This window comes from Trachypithecus francoisi, unplaced genomic scaffold (genome assembly GCF_009764315.1).
Source record: "Trachypithecus francoisi isolate TF-2019V2 unplaced genomic scaffold, Tfra_2.0 Lachesis_group5, whole genome shotgun sequence".
Lineage (NCBI taxonomy): Eukaryota > Metazoa > Chordata > Mammalia > Primates > Cercopithecidae > Trachypithecus > Trachypithecus francoisi.
In genome coordinates this window covers 32,088,876-32,106,404 of record NW_022681470.1, presented here as the reverse complement: position 1 = coordinate 32,106,404, position 17,529 = coordinate 32,088,876, and the positions used below count along the sequence as shown (strand labels likewise).

Below are 17,529 nucleotides of genomic sequence, written 5' to 3'. Positions count from 1 at the left end.
ATAAAAATTTTAAAGCCACATAGACAAAGAAGTAGCCTTTTGGTATGAAAGCTGAGCTCCATCACATGATAAAAAAAAAAAAAAAATGAGGTGTCAGAGGTAGGGTAGAAAAGCACATTCAACCATTTGTCCACATCTCTCCCCAGTGATGGTGGTTAGTGCGGGGGCTGGCCAAGGAGCTGGCCAAAACTCCCCCGGAGCCAGCAGGATAAAAGAACCATCAGAGCAGGGTCTTGAGACAATCCAGAAAGCTGTTCCCTGGACTTCAGTCAGACCCACGGAGATTCATCAGTGTCAGCCTCCGCTCTGTCAGGACTGCAGCCAGCCCAACCTTTGGCACCCGAAACCACTTGCTCTTTGGAGTAAGACACATCACGGAACTAATTCCAACTGCTCTCACCACATAAGTGCAACATTTATGCAAGATCTAAAAAGGAAACAGCGTGGCATCTTTGCAGATAAGCAACCCTGATTCCTCAAGCCACAGTTTATTCCTCTTTAACAGCCTGCTCTTCCTCAAGTTTCAAAGTTGACACCCCAAAGAAAGTAAGACTAAGAATACTTTGCACTCACCATGAATTCATTGAATTAAGGCACGAGGCTCTTTGATTGTGGTACAGTTCAATATAATTTTGTTTTATAAGGATTACTGATGCCTAGTGTGCATAGCTGTGTACACAGCTGCCGCTAAGTTAGAGTGCAAGTAGTGGTGGTCTCCTCCATTGAGCCACCATTGTCAAGACCACTTCCACGAGGAATGACACCAGTTACTGCTTTCTCAGTCAGAAGTGTCGGCAATGTTTACCACCAGGCTCAGGCCTTAAGCTAAGTTGCCAAGATTTTTTTTTAAATCCTTCTGCACCTCTTTTTTTGCTTTAAAATCCCAAAATGCTCTTCTTAAATCACCCTCTATTGTCAATATTAGCTTTGAAGAAGGAAGCAAAAAGGAATACACCGATTTGTTCCAAATGCCTGAAGAATTGCTGGTGACTTGAAATTTGAAGTGGTCATTTCTGCCACTCTGACAGAAGTCCTGCATAGGAAACCTGGAGTTAATGTGTTGAATCACAGGAGACAGGCACTAGAGAACCTGTTTAAAAAGAATTTTCTTACCTCTAGGATGAGCACCAGTCTAGAGATCACATCTACTAAGATCATCTGAATTATTCCTAATATAGTTTACTTTGGGAGGCCATGTATAAATGAAAGGAGGCATCTTGTGCAATCTGTAACCTGCTGCCTAAATTGTAGGGGAAAGAATGAAGACTGTAGAAGATCAGGGTTTGACAGTCAGTTCTGCTATGACACCACTCTGACTTTTGGCACATCCTTAACCTGGGATTCAGCTTCCTCATTGGTAAAGCTGGGATAATTACATCTACATGAACTACCTCATAGGGCTGCTATTAAATATTTTTTTTAATTCTAGTTAGATGGTATATCTGAAAATAGTTTATAGACTGTGAAATGCTACACAAACGTAAAGTGGTGTTGTATATTGGCTAAGAAGTTTTACAGTCATTCTACCTGCATTCTAATCCTAGCTTCTATGTTTGCTGACTGTGTGGTCCAGTTTTGTCACCTATAAAATAGTAGTAATAATGATACCTTAATTCCACAGTGTTGGCAAGAGGATGAAATGAAATAATCTACATAAAAGTGGTTAGCATTGTACCTGGTGCATAAGAAGTGCTCAGTAGTGCTCGGTATAATCATGCAAAATCCTGACAGGTTCTAAATATCAACTCTTCTTCTCATGGCCTAGGAGTCATTCTGTACGTGTTATACAGGCTGTCCCAAAGATTTTAGTGAAATTCAAAGCTTTAAAAAGGTCAGAAATATAGGTGATACAGTTTATAAAACATCATTTGAAAGTTTATTTAAATTTCATTTACACTTCTTTAGATTTATAAATTTTAAACAAAAATTTTTAAAATTTTTGTTTCAGTCAACATTTGCCATCCTCAAGAAGCTCTGCTTTCTAGACTGTTTTATTCAATGAATGGTTTTAGGTAAAAGTAATTGAAGCAAATGTCCAGCAGTGCATATATATGCTGCTGATTCTATCCTGTGAGTCTGGGATCTGTTAAAGGTCTCCTTGTATCTCTGCCTTTGCTGAGGATTTGAGGGTGCATGTGTGAATACAATGAGACAGCACTCTCCACTCACATGGTCCTGCAAAACACAGCTGGCTTCAGCCTACCTGGTTGTAAAGGGGAAGGGTGAGATTACCCAGGGGAGAAATTCAAAACCTATGACAACGCTTAAACTCATGGAAGCCTCCACTACATATAAATTTATAAGTTAATAATGATCATTTAAATAAATATTGGCTTGATCTTTGATTTAATCTATGGGCAGGTCGAATTACAGACACACTGGAGTTAGCCTCCTAGTTAGTCTTAAAGTCTTAATTATTTAATGGCCACAACACTGGTGAATCTTCATTTTCCAAGACGATACACAAAAGGCTATTTCTATGTGTTTTAACCTTTGGTGACTCCAAGCAGCATTTGAGAAATCAGAAGAAAGTAAAGCAAAGTCCTCAAGAATGTTTTTTTTTATCATCATCATCTCCAAGATTGAGGCTAACAAAAATTAGTTTAACACAAGCTAGGTTTCTTTCAGAACATAAGTGGTCTTTAAAAGGGAAAATTCTATAATAATGGGCTGTTGAGTATCTTCATCAGGCCATGGTATCCAGGACTTACTGTTTTGGCTTCTCATAATTTGCAAGATAATCAGGAATGAGTCTTTATTTCCACTTGCCAAATCAGATATTGGCTCCCAGAGCAATCTGATGACAATAACTTATTAAACCACCAAAAATTTTGGCCAGTGGTGTGCTGTTAAATATCTAACAACCTGGCTCTCTGAAGGAAAAAAATTTAAAAGCCCTGTTGTGTAGCATTTGCCAGTTTCCATGATGTAAATACTCTCTCCATGGCCAATTTCAATTACCAACGTGACATCACTAAACATGGAGCTGGGAACAGATTTGTAGTAGGGTACATTCATAGAATATTTTCACCAGACAGATAGAGCACACATAAATTATCTGAAAGGTATAGATAATAGTAAAATGTAGTCAAATAATTTGAAAGTGACAAATTTTGAGTATCTATTACCTTTGTTTTTAATATAATTTACTTAAGTATTAGGTTATAAAATTGAATCTTTAGTAATGGCGCTATTCAACGACAGTCTTGAAACGGTCCTGAAAATTTGACAATCAGCCTTTACAAGCCAGTAGGAGCTGGCTCCAGTGCATGTTCATGACCTTATAGACATTGTGGTACTAAGCACCAAAAAGACAAGAGCCTGCTCACAAAGGAAGTTACAAATCACTTAAAGCCATTGAGCCCAGCAGAACATATAGACATGGCATAGGGGGTGAGATGTGAGGAAGAAAGTTGAGTCCAGGATGGGGAAGGCAATCCTCTGAGCTCATGCTATCTATGTATTGCCTCCTGGTAGTTGCCCCTCCAGAGGACTTGCGAGTGGCTGGTATCAGCGACAGGTCCATTGAGCTGGAATGGGACGGGCCGATGGCAGTGACGGAATATGTGATCTCTTACCAGCCGACGGCCCTGGGGGGCCTCCAGCTCCAGCAGCGGGTGCCTGGAGATTGGAGTGGTGTCACCATCACGGAGCTGGAGCCAGGTCTCACCTACAACATCAGCGTCTACGCTGTCATTAGCAACATCCTCAGCCTTCCCATCACTGCCAAGGTGGCCACCCGTACGTACCATTTCCCCGTCCTGCTTCATTTTCCTTTTCTCCTACATGAGATCATGGACATTCATGATAGTAGTGTCTTTTCTTAATTCTTCAGGGATGCCTGGAATAGTCATTGCCCTTGAGGGGAAGGGCTACAGATGTGGTCCATTTAGAAAGGATACATCATTAAAAAGCACTTTCGATTAAAAAGAGTTTCCAAATTCAGGCAGCTTTCATAAATTATAGAACCAAAAGGACAAAGAGTACTTTAATTATAGACTACTGACTTGTTATAAGCTAGACTCTGATTAGAAGTCAAGGAAAGTATGAGACATCTACTGACTTTGAATCAGTTAGAGATACAAAACAAGGAGATATGAACTAGTACCTCTAAGAAGTAAGTGCTAAATGGTATGTTCTCGACCGTAAGTGTATAGCAAAGTGAGAAAAAAATCGTATTTAAAACCACAACTGACAACATCCCCTTCTCCTGATAGAGAGGTGGCATAATTTCCTCCTGGTCTTTTGTTTAGCAAAATATCTTAATAGTTCATTTTAGTTATAAATGTTGAAGCCCTAGAGCATAGTTTAGAAGGATTCACAGAGAAGAGAGAGAGATGGAGACAGAAAACAATCTAAACTGCTCTCCATAAGAAATGAACAGTTTTTTTACACATAATGGGAAACTTTTGTGGGTGTGTATCTGTATTTTGTGTATGTTCAAGCATAGAAAAATATAAAAGATTGCATACCAATTATTAACACTGACTACATCAAAGAGTAGAATAAGAAGGAGATAGGAAGTTATTATTATATTTTTCTATATACCCCTCGAATTCTTAAATTGATACAATAAACCTGTTTTAGTTCATAATTTGAAAAGCCAGGCAGAAGAATTTAGACAAGAGAAGTTCTCATCACCCCAAGTCTACTGCAAAACCTGCATGCACACAAGTGCCTGTGTGCCTTATGTGGAAACTCTTCAGAGAGATCATGAGAAAGGGGCTGTATCTGATTAAAATCCAGGAAGAGAGAAGAGAACATTCACAGGAGATGAGGTATGAGTGATACAGAGATTTTTAGCAGTAACAAGAAACTGGAACAAGAAGTGACCATGAAAACATAAGCCCTCTAGAATTCAGACAGCTCTTGGGCCAGTAAATAGGACTTACCACCAGATAAGGGGTAAGAGATTTGAGCCCATTTTGTGTAGATAAGATGGTATTTGGGTAGCAAATACCACGAAAGTTCAGAAAAGGAAAAGGCCAAGGTAGAAAGAGTTAGCCTTGAAATATTCATGGAAGCTCCAGGACTGAATTGAGCTTTGAAGGATGCAAGGATAGAGACAGGCAGAGGGGAAAGAATTAGGAAGTCATCTTGTCCTCTTGCTTTACAGGTGACAGAAATTCTGTTACAATTTTGGACTCTGCTATGAGATGAGTGCTGACTCTGTTAATATGCCTATAATTATCTCTGTTTATATTTGACCTTTTTTAAAAAGTTTTTTCTGGTGCCTGAGAACTGGTTTTAAATATCTGCAATGATTGTGCAGAGAGGCAGGTCACCATCTGCCGCTTTTCCCACCTTGCTCCGGGATGAGTCACCATCCTAAGTGCCTGGCCTAACTCCCAAGCGTCTACTCTCTGATCCACATGCACGCGCAGTGATGAGGTTTCCATCTCCTGTGGCATTTGTTATGCCAATTCAGGGCATTCCCTCAGGCAAGCTCCCAGGTGACAAGGACAAGATCATGTAAACCACCTGACACACCTTCAAGTGGGTTCACAGTCAGCCCTGCCTTCCAACCAAGAAGCATGAAAACGCTTCCAAACAGGAAGGATGAGAAAATCTGTCCTTTTTCCAATGGGAATAGCCCATGAGAGGCAAAGCTAAAATGGGAGCAGGCTTCCTGGAGAACTGAGAAAAGTCATGCTGTCATATTTCAGGGCTGATAATTGGAACTCCATTAGGACAAGCACACTTCCATCTCACAAAACCTGTGCATGTGTATGTGTCTGTGTGGTTGGAGAAGAAGGGGCGGTGGGAGGAAAAGAGGGAGATACATGAAATGAAAAATTCAGACCATCCTAGACTTACTGATTTGAGCTAAACAAAATACTCTCAATGTGCATCAATGATCAAGGAAATCACTCTAGTATTAATTCTGAAATTGGTTTGCTCCACACCTTTAGTTAGCTTTCTCTGTGCCTCTCTTTTCCTGTGTGCAAAATGACAACACTGATAGAAGCCATCATAGTGCCTCCCGAGAGTGCTGTAAAGCTTCTAAAGATACTGCTCAAGTCCTCTGAAAAAGGCACTATATTATATATGAAATGCCAAGATCTACCACATTAGTAAGAAAGGGAAAAGGATGTCTGCATTTTAATAGTAACCTATTAATGTAATAAAAAGCATTAAAATTATTTCTATATATTGTGTTTAAGTTAACTCATGTATTCCATCAACATCGAGCAGTAGGGCCACAGTGGGATGGGTAGTTCCTGCACCTGGGACTCACTGTGTCTGGAGTAAGATTGGGATTGTCCACCAGACACCACCATGCCCATGGCGTGGAGGGAGTTCACCAAGACAAAGCATCAGGCAATGCTCTCTGTCCCAAGGGTTAGCCATGACATTGTCACCTACATTGCTGTTTTCCAGATCTCTCCACTCCTCAAGGGCTACAATTTAAGACGATCACAGAGACCACCGTGGAGGTGCAGTGGGAGCCCTTCTCATTTTCCTTTGATGGGTGGGAAATCAGCTTCATTCCAAAGGTAACACTCACCTGTTAGACTGTCAGACAGACTTATTTGGAGTATTTGTACCTTTAGCTTGGAATCAGGGGCAGCAAGGAAGGCACTACCCAATATCTCTCTCCATGCCATTAAAGACACAAAATGGCATGTTGTGGGTGTCTGGGATGTAGAACATTTCTGTGACAAATATGTGGTAATGACCCACTGACAAGAGTAACTCCAATCATAGCACCCTGACCTTGCAGAACAGAGGATGCAGGAAGCAGCCACCAGCTCCAGCTCTCTGCTGAGATAACTCTAGGGCCTGATGAACCATGGTTTTGGTGAGCGTGAAAGCCAGACCCTCAAAAAATCGAGGCTTCTCTTTAGAACATAATAAAAGCCAGACTGAATCAGTTACATAATCAGTCAAAAGCTTCATTCTGTGCAGACAGATGCACCAGAGAAAAGTCAGCTTGCGTGGCATCAATCTCTAAAGGTTATAGACATAACACAAAGACACCTTGGCTCTCCTGGATTACTCATAATAAATTTGTAACCTATTAATTTAGCAACTTCTTTTATTAGTCTATGACTTTTAAAGTATCCTAAGATTCCTTTCTACTCTTTAAGGCAGTATTTCTTTATTTTCTTAATTCTAAAACAAACTTTTCCGAATTGCCAGAGCTGCATGCCTGGCTCCAGATTTCCAGAATTTGTTGACCCTACCAGTGTCCTCCCTAACTGTACCACACATGAGGATATAAAGTTCAATCAGACTCCTTCCCTCTGTCTTTATTCTTCAACATCAAAGAACATTTTTTTTTTTTTTTTTTTTTTTTTGAGACGGAGTCTTGCTCTGTCGCCCGGTCTGGAGTGCAGTGGCCGGATCTCAGCTCACTGCAAGCTCCGTCTCCCGGGTTCACGCCATTCTCCCGCCTCAGCCTCCCGAGTAGCTGGGACCACAGGCGCCCGCCACCTCGCCCGGCTAGTTTTTTGTATTTTTAGTAGAGACGGGGTTTCACCGTGTTAGCCAGGAGGGTCTCGATCTCCTGACCTCGTGATCCACCCGTCTCGGCCTCCCAAAGTGCTGGGATTACAGGCTTGAGCCACCGCGCCCGGCCTCAAAGAACATTTTTTAGCCATTCATCAGACTTAATGACAAATGATACATTTTTGGCTAACAAGACTATTTCACCATTCTTTTACTCCAAAATTCTTAGAGCCGTGAACTGTTAGAATTACAAAAGACCTTCAAGTTCACAGGGTACGACCCCTCATTTTACATCTAGTTTAGTTTAATATATAGAGACTATGATTCAGAAAACTTGAAGGACCCCTCATTTTACATCTAGTTTAGTTTAATTTATAGAGACTGTGATTCAGAAAACTTGAAGGACATCATACAACTAGTTGGTGACAGGCTTAAAATGAGTACCTGGGCCTCCACCTCCTATCCCAGGGCTCTATTCACTAAACCTGTATGCCCCATTCTCTTATGTGGATACAGTCATATCATAGTCACATTCACAGCAAGGTAAATATATCTAAACAGACATCTGTACAAATATGTCTTATTTAAGTTAAAATGATAAATAAAATATAGCAGGCAAATGAGTTATATAACAATTGGAACAATCAAGTCACCTTGTTGTTCAGGAAGAAAAAGTTATGCCAGGTTCTACTGTTACATGTGTCCAATATGTAAAACTCTAATTAAAAGAGAAGCTGACCAGGGAATGCCAAGGCCAAATGCATGGCCACGTGGTTTAATAACTGCTGTGATCTGTACATTGAGGCCACTGGGGGGCATTCATGACACTGATTTATAAGAGTATAGCTATAAATTACATATAAGGCACCCTGGGTACCATAAATAGAGGCCAAAGAATAGGGGAGAATGGCAGTGCCCTCCAAAAAAGGCCCTCTTGTCTTCTCCACTTCTAAGGACACTCATAGAAAGTATATGGAGAGAAAGAGAGAGGGAAAGATAAGATAGAAAGATAGATAATAAATAATAAATTCTAGATTCAATCTTGTGAAATTACTCTTTCTCATTGTCTCTTCCCTCTTGTCTCCTTCTTTGCTTCTTGTTATTCTCTTTTTCCAAGCTTCCTTTTTCCTTTCTTTGTACTTCATGTTTGGTTGTCTCACTGAGTCCTAATTCATCTAGGTGGAGGGGAAACGAGACATTGACAGATTCACACTGAATGTAACACCATGAGAAACTCCAGATATAGCAAAATATTAGCTCTGGCTCATAAACAATTATCTCATGGCAATGTCTTAGTTTGACATGTGTTGTGTGTGTATATAAAGATGTTTACACACAAACACACATGACTATCCTCTTCTAAATAACCAGAGGCATGTTCATTACGATAAATGCCAAAAAGCTCTGATGAATGTTAACCGTAACCATCAAACATTTGATCATTGGCAAAAGCCAATCTGCACCACCTCATGACTAATTTTTATTGGCAAACTCAGCAAACTCAGGAGAGCTGAAAGAAATGTTCCTAAAAATTGACCTTCCATTTGCCAAATCCTCATAGGGTGGTTTCTTTCTTGTGGAGTCCATGGGGAGTTATTTCTGGCCCCAGATACTCAGCTGTCAGCAAGGAGGCAAGAGACTTCGCCCTATTTTAAATTCACAGCCCACAGTTAGTATTCCACACCTTTATCTTTCTCTCATCAGATTTCTCTCCCAGTGACTTTTCTCTTTTGCTTTCTCTGCTTCTCCCCACTGTCCAGAACAATGAAGGGGGAGTGATTGCTCAGGTCCCCAGTGATGTTACGTCCTTTAACCAGACGGGACTAAAGCCTGGGGAGGAATACATTGTCAATGTGGTGGCTCTGAAAGAACAGGCCCGGAGCCCCCCTACCTCGGCCAGCGTCTCCACAGGTGAGTGCCTCCAACCCTTCTCCCTAGAGCTGGCTACTAGGTCACTCGGAAAAGAACCACAGAATTCCCCAAGGAGTGCAGAGACAAAAGAGGTGCTAGAATTTCTCCCAGAGCTGGGACAATTCTGGTACCTGGCGATGGAGCTACTCTACCAGATGCTTAGCTCATCATCTTCCTTATTACTCATCCTTACAAGCACTGACATCTGGGAGAGTGTTTCATGGAGACAATTCTTTTTTAATATTTCCATTATATTTATTCTGATCTTACTCATGAAGAAGCCTCATTTGTCAGCCCCTGGTGTCAATGAGCTTTGGAAGCAGCAAGAGCTGACTCACTCTTACCTGTGATGATATTTGGAGAAAGTCACCTGAACCTTCCCAAACCTCAATTTATTTTACAAGATAAGCAAGAATAATTTATGATAAACAAGAGTACCTCCTTCATTAAGTTAATATGAGGATGGAATTAGATAAAGCACACAAAGCGATCAGCTCTGTGCTGATGAGAGTGAATGCTCAATACTTGGTATACACACATATACTCAGAACATACTCAGAAGTGAAAGTGGTGGAAACAAGTCATTCAAAAGTAAGGAGGTATGGGTTGGGTCACTGTTCAAGGTGATGGCTTAAGTCTATTATTATTTCATCCCACAGTTCACCTCATTCAAGATTATTATATTTCAAGGATTGATTCATTAATTGTCATATTTTGCCTTATTGTTTCCTTAGCTAACAAAGAATGTTCAACTTCAATGCTGTAAATTAGCTATTGTGATGTATCAATGTGTGTCCTCACCAAGAATGTCTTGAAAGTTATACATAGCATCTGGCATAAGTTTTGGTTCTTGTTTTATTGTTGATGGAGCTGAAACTCAGAGGCTAAGCAACTTTCCCTGTCAGTAACAGAAATTGAGATAGGTGACTATTGGTACAGCTTTATGTGTTTTTCATAAACAGAAATTGATGTACCAGACAGCCAGTTTTAAGTTCAGGACAAAAGGCTGAGTTGACCAGAAATGAGACCCACAACACAATGTAATGAGACTACGTTTACAGATTAGTAATTCATGCTCCGCTATTGAATACAAACCAAACAGCATCAGGTGCCGAGGCTTAAGCTCAGCTTAGAAAACATTGGTTCAGAACTATTGTGGTAGTAGCTTGTGTTCCATTAATGCACCAAGGTTCTATGGCAGTGCCTCAAGGCTAGAATCCAGTGGAGAGCCAGACCTCTAATTACTCTTTCTTCCATGCCTCCAACCAGGACAGCTCCACTTTGATCTGTTTTATATTTTGTACATCCAGTTAAGATTTTTGTCCTTTAAAAAAAAAGTTTACCACCCAAAAAGCTTTCAAAACATTGTCTAATCCAAAAAGTATGTTTTAGAAGAAACTCTGATCCAGAGTATGTTTTTTAACCATAAAACCTAAAGTGCTCTGTAGGAATCCCTCCAGAAGGCTGGTGGCTGAGGTTTTCCACAGCTCTGTTCCCCAAGGTTATGCTGTAAACTGAAGAGTTGACATTTCATAACTTGGGGGCAGAAAGGTGTGATGCCCTTGCTCACTCACCATATACAACACTGCTATCACAAAAGACAGGTTAACAAGAGAAAGCATAACAAATTTATTTAATCAAAGTTTCACGTGACACAGGAGCCTTCAGAAATGAGGACCCAAAGACGTGGGGCATATTGTCTGTTTTTATGCTTAGGTTTGAGGAAGAATGGACAGCCATGTAGAAATGTAAATGGACAAATGGCTATGATCTAATGGTAATAGTCTAAAGGGGAGACCTAGCAAGGCCTGTCTGCTCAGATTCTTCTTGGCCTCTCTGTGAAGCATTTCTTCTCCACCTCCTCGATGGGGCAGGACCCCACTGGAATGAGGGTCCTCAAAGGAGAAGGGAGGAGGGAAAAAGTGACCTTTCTAGGTTTTATGGCTTGCTTTGGGGAAGAGGAGTTCTAGTTTCTATGACCTGCCTTGAGGAAGAGGAATTCTGATTTCTGTTAATCACTTCAAGGGGAGAAGGGTCAGGAGACGGAAGGACTGCAGATGGTCAGAAAAACCTTGTTGCTTCTGGGGCTATTTCTGAAGCTCTTTCATTCCTCTTTAATTCGAAGCACTCGGCACACCAAGGTGCCAAACTTTGGGGTGTCCTGGGGTGAGCCCAACAATAGCAGGTGCAGCTTCTCCTCTTCTGATATGAAATGTTTCAAGGTGTCCAAATTATTCCTGTGATTTGATATTAAGAAAGTATTAGTAAAAGACAAAAGGCTAAAAGGAGAAGATGGTTCATAAGAGGATAGAAAATGTTGCAGTTAAGGAATGTTTTTCTCCTAGAATATTGAGAGATCATAGAGAAGGTAATCCAGCCTTGCCTTAGTCTTATAGTCAAATCACATTCTTATAACATTTGCAGTATTTTTGGGTTTGGCAGTTCCTTAAGATTAAAATTAAAATTCCAGATCTAGAAATTTGTGGTAAAGCTAGGCAGAATTATTTTCATTTAAGAAAAAATGTCCTTAATATTTTGACATCATCTACAGAATCATGAAGAAATGGAAAAACATTTATTCTAGTTTACTTTTTGAGCAGGGGTTGTGTTTATTTAGACATTAGGACCAAAGCTGAAAGCAAGTTGATACCTCCTTGATTGGAATGGAACATTGCTACCAAGTGGCCAACGAAAGGGCAGAATCCAAGAGTGGCTATGAAAAAGACGGTTGGCTCCCAGTCCTGTGTGCTGTTTTTAGGAAACGATTGTTTAATTATTTCCTTCTGCCCCTACTGTGAAGCTCTGTGTCCTCATCAGGCACTCAGGCTGCCTTCTTCTAGGCAAATTACAAGACCTCCCACAGCTAAAGCCCTTTGTGCTACATAATCACATTTTAATATGTTCAATCCATTATGATTAGGGTTTTCTGGATTTAAAGAGTTGAAGGACAAAAGCCTTTTGTGGTCAGTTGCATTTCCCTGACACCTTTTTTTTTTTTTTCCCCAAAAAGCTACAGTTTATTGAAATGCTTCCCCTTCTTTCTCATGGATAAAGAAGATTTTCCATTTATTTCATTTACTCGACACACATTTATTGAGTATCTACTATGCTTCAGATATCAAGCTTACACAGCACCTAGGAGGCCACTTCCCCCATTTCATAATTAAGTTAAATTAAATGTAAAAGGCCTAAGTTATCTAAAAACCACCAAGTGCAACATGCTGAAAAGAAGCTGGATATGTTCTGTTAAATCACATTACTACCTCAAATATGAAAACCAGGAGTTCATTTTAACTCCAAACCATGTGGCACCCAAGTGGTCTGGTGATTTTCATTTTAGCTGGTGCTGGACCAAGAGTCCTAAGCAGCTTAAGAGAGAACAGGACTAGGCTAAGACCCAGAAAGAGGGAGGAGTACCCAAGGGAAAGGCTCAACCTTGAAAAACTGAGAGACTCAAGGTCAGTCTAAGACAGTCCTGAGGGAGAAACTTCATTTTGGAGACAGAGTAGGAGGTGGGCCAGAGTGGACTGGATAGAAACAAGTCTTAGTCAAGGCTCTCCAGTAACAAGGAAGAGAGACTTACTTAAACCAGCTGAAGCAGAATAGAAAATTTACTGGAAGGACACAGAGTGTCTCATGGGAATCCCAGGGCCAGAAATGCATCTGGGCCTCACAAAAGACTTGCACCAGAAAGTGGAACAACAAGAATCAAATTATTCCATATATCTTTCTAGAAACTCTGCATGGCCACTGGTTTCCCTCTCCCTCTCTCCTTTCCCTTTTCTCCAGATCAAATGGTTTCTATACCAGTATCAGAATGGTAGAAAATGGCCACACCGGCTCTGGCTCTGCATGGTCCAACACAGGCTAATTAGAGAACCAGAGTTCTGGTTTTAGTTCCAAATCCTTAAAGAATATTAACGTTAATAATCGGCTCCAGCCAGAAGGGTTAATAATTGGCTCTAGCCCCAATAATAAATGAAAACATGGAGGCAAGAGCATGTTGGCCATGCAGACATCCCATGAGAAGTTGAGAAGACCGTTTCCTATTCTCCTCACTTGGCTGTTTCTTTTTCTTTCTCCTTCTACATTCCCTCACCTCCCCATTATCTAATTTAGTACGAACAGAACCTCAAGTGGGTGCTGGAGTCACAGGTGGTGGGCCCTGCAGGAAATCCACCAACTTTCCAGGTATTGCCCTGACCTGCACAGTGCCAGAGGCTAGGGCTTATGAGGGACATATACTGGAGAACCTGGAAGAGGTGACTGTAATGCCCTTCTGGTGTAGAAATATGCCAGAACAGATGGAGAAAAATGACCCATAAGAGGCTATTCCAAAGCTGGGGTCCTTTTTATCCTTTCATCCAGAGGAGCAAGTTTACCCAGAAGGCATGTTTCATGTCCTCAAATGCAAGTGTCTGTTGGTTTTTAAATGGTCTTAGTAACTGTGTTGACTGGGCTGTTAGAGTGGCTGAACAGGGACATCTTTTGAATACTCATTATGACCTCTTTGGCAACCAAGCTGGAAGTCTTGGATGTTTAGGCAGTCTGGTCATTTCCTAGGTCTTTCCTCAGGGCTCAAAGAAGGTGAGAGCTGAGTGGCAGAAACGTGCCAGAAACCCAGTTCTCAATTCTCTGTCCCATGACCTCCAGAAAGAAACAGGGCCGACTCTTTCAAGCCAGCAAGTGCCCTTCCCCTGCTCAGACTGGGAAGTGCCATCACCTGAAAACTACAGCCTGGTAAAAGAACAATTAGACCAAAATTCAGGGGAACCAAGGCAAACTGCATGTCCTCAGGAAAGATACTTCATCTTACTGTGTCTCATTTTCCTCATCTGTAAAATGCAATAATAATACCCATCCTCTCTCTGACTGACCAGACTTCCATAAGGAGGAAAAGAGAGAGTTGACGCCCAAGGTTTATTTCTCACTCAAACTTTTTGTTCTATTTGATCCTTCTCATTCAGTCATTGATGGCCCCACGCAAATCCTGGTTCGAGATGTCTCTGACACCGTGGCTTTTGTGGAGTGGATCCCCCCTCGAGCCAAAGTCGATTTCATTCTCTTGAAATACGGCCTGGTAGGCGGGGAAGGCGGGAGGACCACCTTCCGGCTGCAGCCTCCCCTGAGCCAATACTCAGTGCAGGCCCTGCGGCCCGGCTCCCGCTACGAGGTGTCAGTCAGTGCTGTCCGAGGGACCAACGAGAGTGATTCTGCCACCACTCAGTTCACAACAGGTAAGGCTGTGGTGAGGGAGAGAGGCACAAGGAGGGAAAGAGGGGTGGAGCCAGCCAGTGGTATCATCACAGCAAGAGGGGTATTAGGAATGAGATGAGGTATGTCAGAGCATCAGCCTTGTCACAGACACTGCGAGAAGGAAGTGAGAGATGTCCAGCATAGAGAAAAAGCAGCACACCCTCACTAGGAGAGGAAAACTAGCTTCTCATCCTACCTCTACTGGCAGCTAGATCTGTGCTTGATATAAATCCTTCCCCACCATGGGCCTCAGGTTTCCCGTTTGTAAAATGACAAGTTTGTCTTGAATACGTGCAAGCATCCGTATTGCTAGTTCAAATGGCAATTTTGTGAGAATTCAGGAAAGGTATCTCTTTTTCAAGACACATTCTTACCATTTGCTGAAAATTATCATAAAAATTCTATAAACCTACAATGACTACACCACCATGATGGTGTGCATTGGCATTATGCCAAGCCCAACCTGTACAATTCTAAGCAGACCTTCTGACCAATTCTGTGATTCACCCTGTAAGTAATGGCAGTAAGGCTCATATGAGGCTGATTCCCACAGATAGGAAGTTAATAAAGCCCATGTAAAACCTGCCTTGCTATGGTGACCACCCACCCCCACATTCTCAAGGCCACTGGGACTCTTAGAGCTTTGCCAACAGTTGGGAAAGGCCAGACCTCAAGGTGACTTGCTCCCTGACTTTCTCAGTGCCCATCAGTCTGGCCAGCTAGTGGGCTAGTAGGACAGGCACCATCCAAAGGATGGGCTTCCTGGCACCCTGATTAGGTAAATAAGGGCCTGTGATCAGATTAGTGATTGTGTCTCTCATCTGGATTCTTAGTCTCATCCTCTTTGCCTTGGGGTGGTCACATGTCAAATAATATCTCTGCCAACTCCAAGTTGACCCAGGGATCAAAGAAAACTGATAACATCTGTAAGATCTAAGACCAGCATCTTCGGGTGGGGTAAAGTTGAAGAATCACTAATTCAAGAATTCTACCTTAGATTGTGGCATAAGAGCCTGCCACAGAATGGAATGAGTCCAGGGTTTTCAAGAAGATTCAATCAATAAATAACACCCCTGTGCTCCACTGGGTTTAAAATCAATTGATAAATTGGCAAAAAGTGAAACATATGGACACCAAAATGTCCCCTAGATTGCCGCATGTAACTTAGCGTCATGGCCAGATGGGTTTGCAAACTGGATGGCCACTGTGGACCTGGGCAAGTCTCTCCATATGGCAGAAGTTGGGAGACTACCCAGGGTAGGACTTACAGCATGGAGGAACAAGTAGAGGCCTGAACACTTGGAACAACCTGTCCCACAAGAGAGGGGAACAGAAGGACAATACCCAGGTCCTGCTGCAAAACTCACCATTTAGGTAAGCTCATTTTCTCCAGCAAAAGAGAGACAAGAGCCTAGGAAACATCAAGGGCAGGGAAGAGCTTTCCCGTTAAAAAGGAGCAAATGCAGACACTGACAAAATGGAGAAGGCAAGGTTTGATTCTGAAAAATACTCTTTTAGGTTTTCTCTCCAGCTCCTGGGCTAGATGCCACCCTCTCACCCAGGGGGCGCCCAGTGGGGATTTTTTTTTTTTTTTTTTTTTTTGAGACGGAGTCTCACTCTGTCGCCCGGGCTGGAGTGCAGTGACCAGATCTCAGCTCACTGCAAGCTCCACCTCCCGGGTTTATGCTATTCTCCTGCCTCAGCCTCCTGAGTAGCTGGGACTACAGGCGCCCGCCACCTTGCCCGGCTAGTTTTTTTGTATTTTTTTAGTAGAGACGGGGTTTCACCGTGTTAGCCAGGATGGTCTCGATCTCCTGACCTCGTGATCCGCCCGTCTCGGCCTCCCAAAGTGCTGGGATTACAGGCTTGAGCCACCGCGCCCGGCCCCAGTGGGATTTTTACTGAACATATCTTGGGATCCTGAATGACCAAATGTGCACCTTGAAACAATGAACTAAATTCTGCCCATTTCTTTTCCCTTCTGTTTCCTCACTTAACCAAAGACGTTCATGTCCCTTCTTGGTTAATTCTAGGTCAGCTTCTCATTTCCCACCTCCACAATACCACTTGCTCAGGGGGGTGGTATTGTCTGTGGACAACGAGTCCTGCATCCTTTTCTTAATTTCAGGATAGTTTTGTTTGAAAAGTGGTTTCTTTGTGCTCTGCTCTGATAAGGAGTTTGAAGCGGCAAAAAAGGAGAGGAGGGCTCCTAAGAAGCGTGATGAAAACCAAATTCTTGATGTTCAGGTCGACAAGATGGAAGCAGGATTGGCTGGTGGCCCAGGAAAATTCCGATCAAGACAATTACATTCTGCCTCCTAGGAGCTCCCCCTGAGTTTCAGTTCATTGCTACATGGTTTTCTGTTTCAAGTTGCCTGGTGGATTGGCAGCTGTCAGGCGGCTGACTTCTCAATACAGCCTCAGCCTACACCTCAAATATGCTCCCCTCTGCTGGAGGAGGGTGAGGGGAAAGAAGGGATGAGGAGATGCAAACAGCATTGCAGACAGATTCTCCAGGCCTGGTTTGGCAGGTGCCAGTTAAATGATGAGAGGGTACCCAGACCCTCGCGATGAGGCCCTCAGTCATTTGAGAGCTCCGCTTAAATTCAAATTAACCAAAGTGCTTTTCCAGGTGATGGCTCTGACACTAGCAGTGCACAGGCAATTAAAGCAGAGATTTGCTTCCTGCATGGTGAGTAGGATATTTGCTTGGGTCTTAGAGCTGTTCTGAAAGAGGAAAGAACCCTGAACAAAGCACACTACAGCCTGTGATTGGAGAGAAGCCAGCCCAGAAAACCCAGAGGCCAATCTCCAAAACCCCTCCCTGCCCTCAGCAGCTCTGGTTTCAGTTGCCCTCAGGAGGGAACTCCTGGCACCATTTCTCTCCTCTGGAGGCCTTCTCTTTAAGCA

General features: G+C 42.4%; 1 protein-coding gene across 3 annotated transcripts in view; it reads left to right on the top strand.

Annotated features, from left to right (window-relative positions):
* TNR (tenascin R) overlaps nucleotides 1–17,529 on the top strand; it is a 425,799-nt gene that overhangs the window by 342,414 nt on the left and 65,856 nt on the right. For 2 of the 3 annotated variants that reach the window (XM_033199012.1, XM_033199011.1), the window contains 4 exons: nucleotides 3,478–3,741; nucleotides 6,382–6,497; nucleotides 9,213–9,363; nucleotides 14,331–14,600. In XM_033199012.1, the coding sequence (XP_033054903.1) occupies nucleotides 3,478–3,741; nucleotides 6,382–6,497; nucleotides 9,213–9,363; nucleotides 14,331–14,600 (801 nt within the window). The remainder of the gene's footprint in view (nucleotides 1–3,477; nucleotides 3,742–6,381; nucleotides 6,498–9,212; nucleotides 9,364–14,330; nucleotides 14,601–17,529) is intronic. The other variant, XM_033199013.1, reaches the window with a different exon arrangement.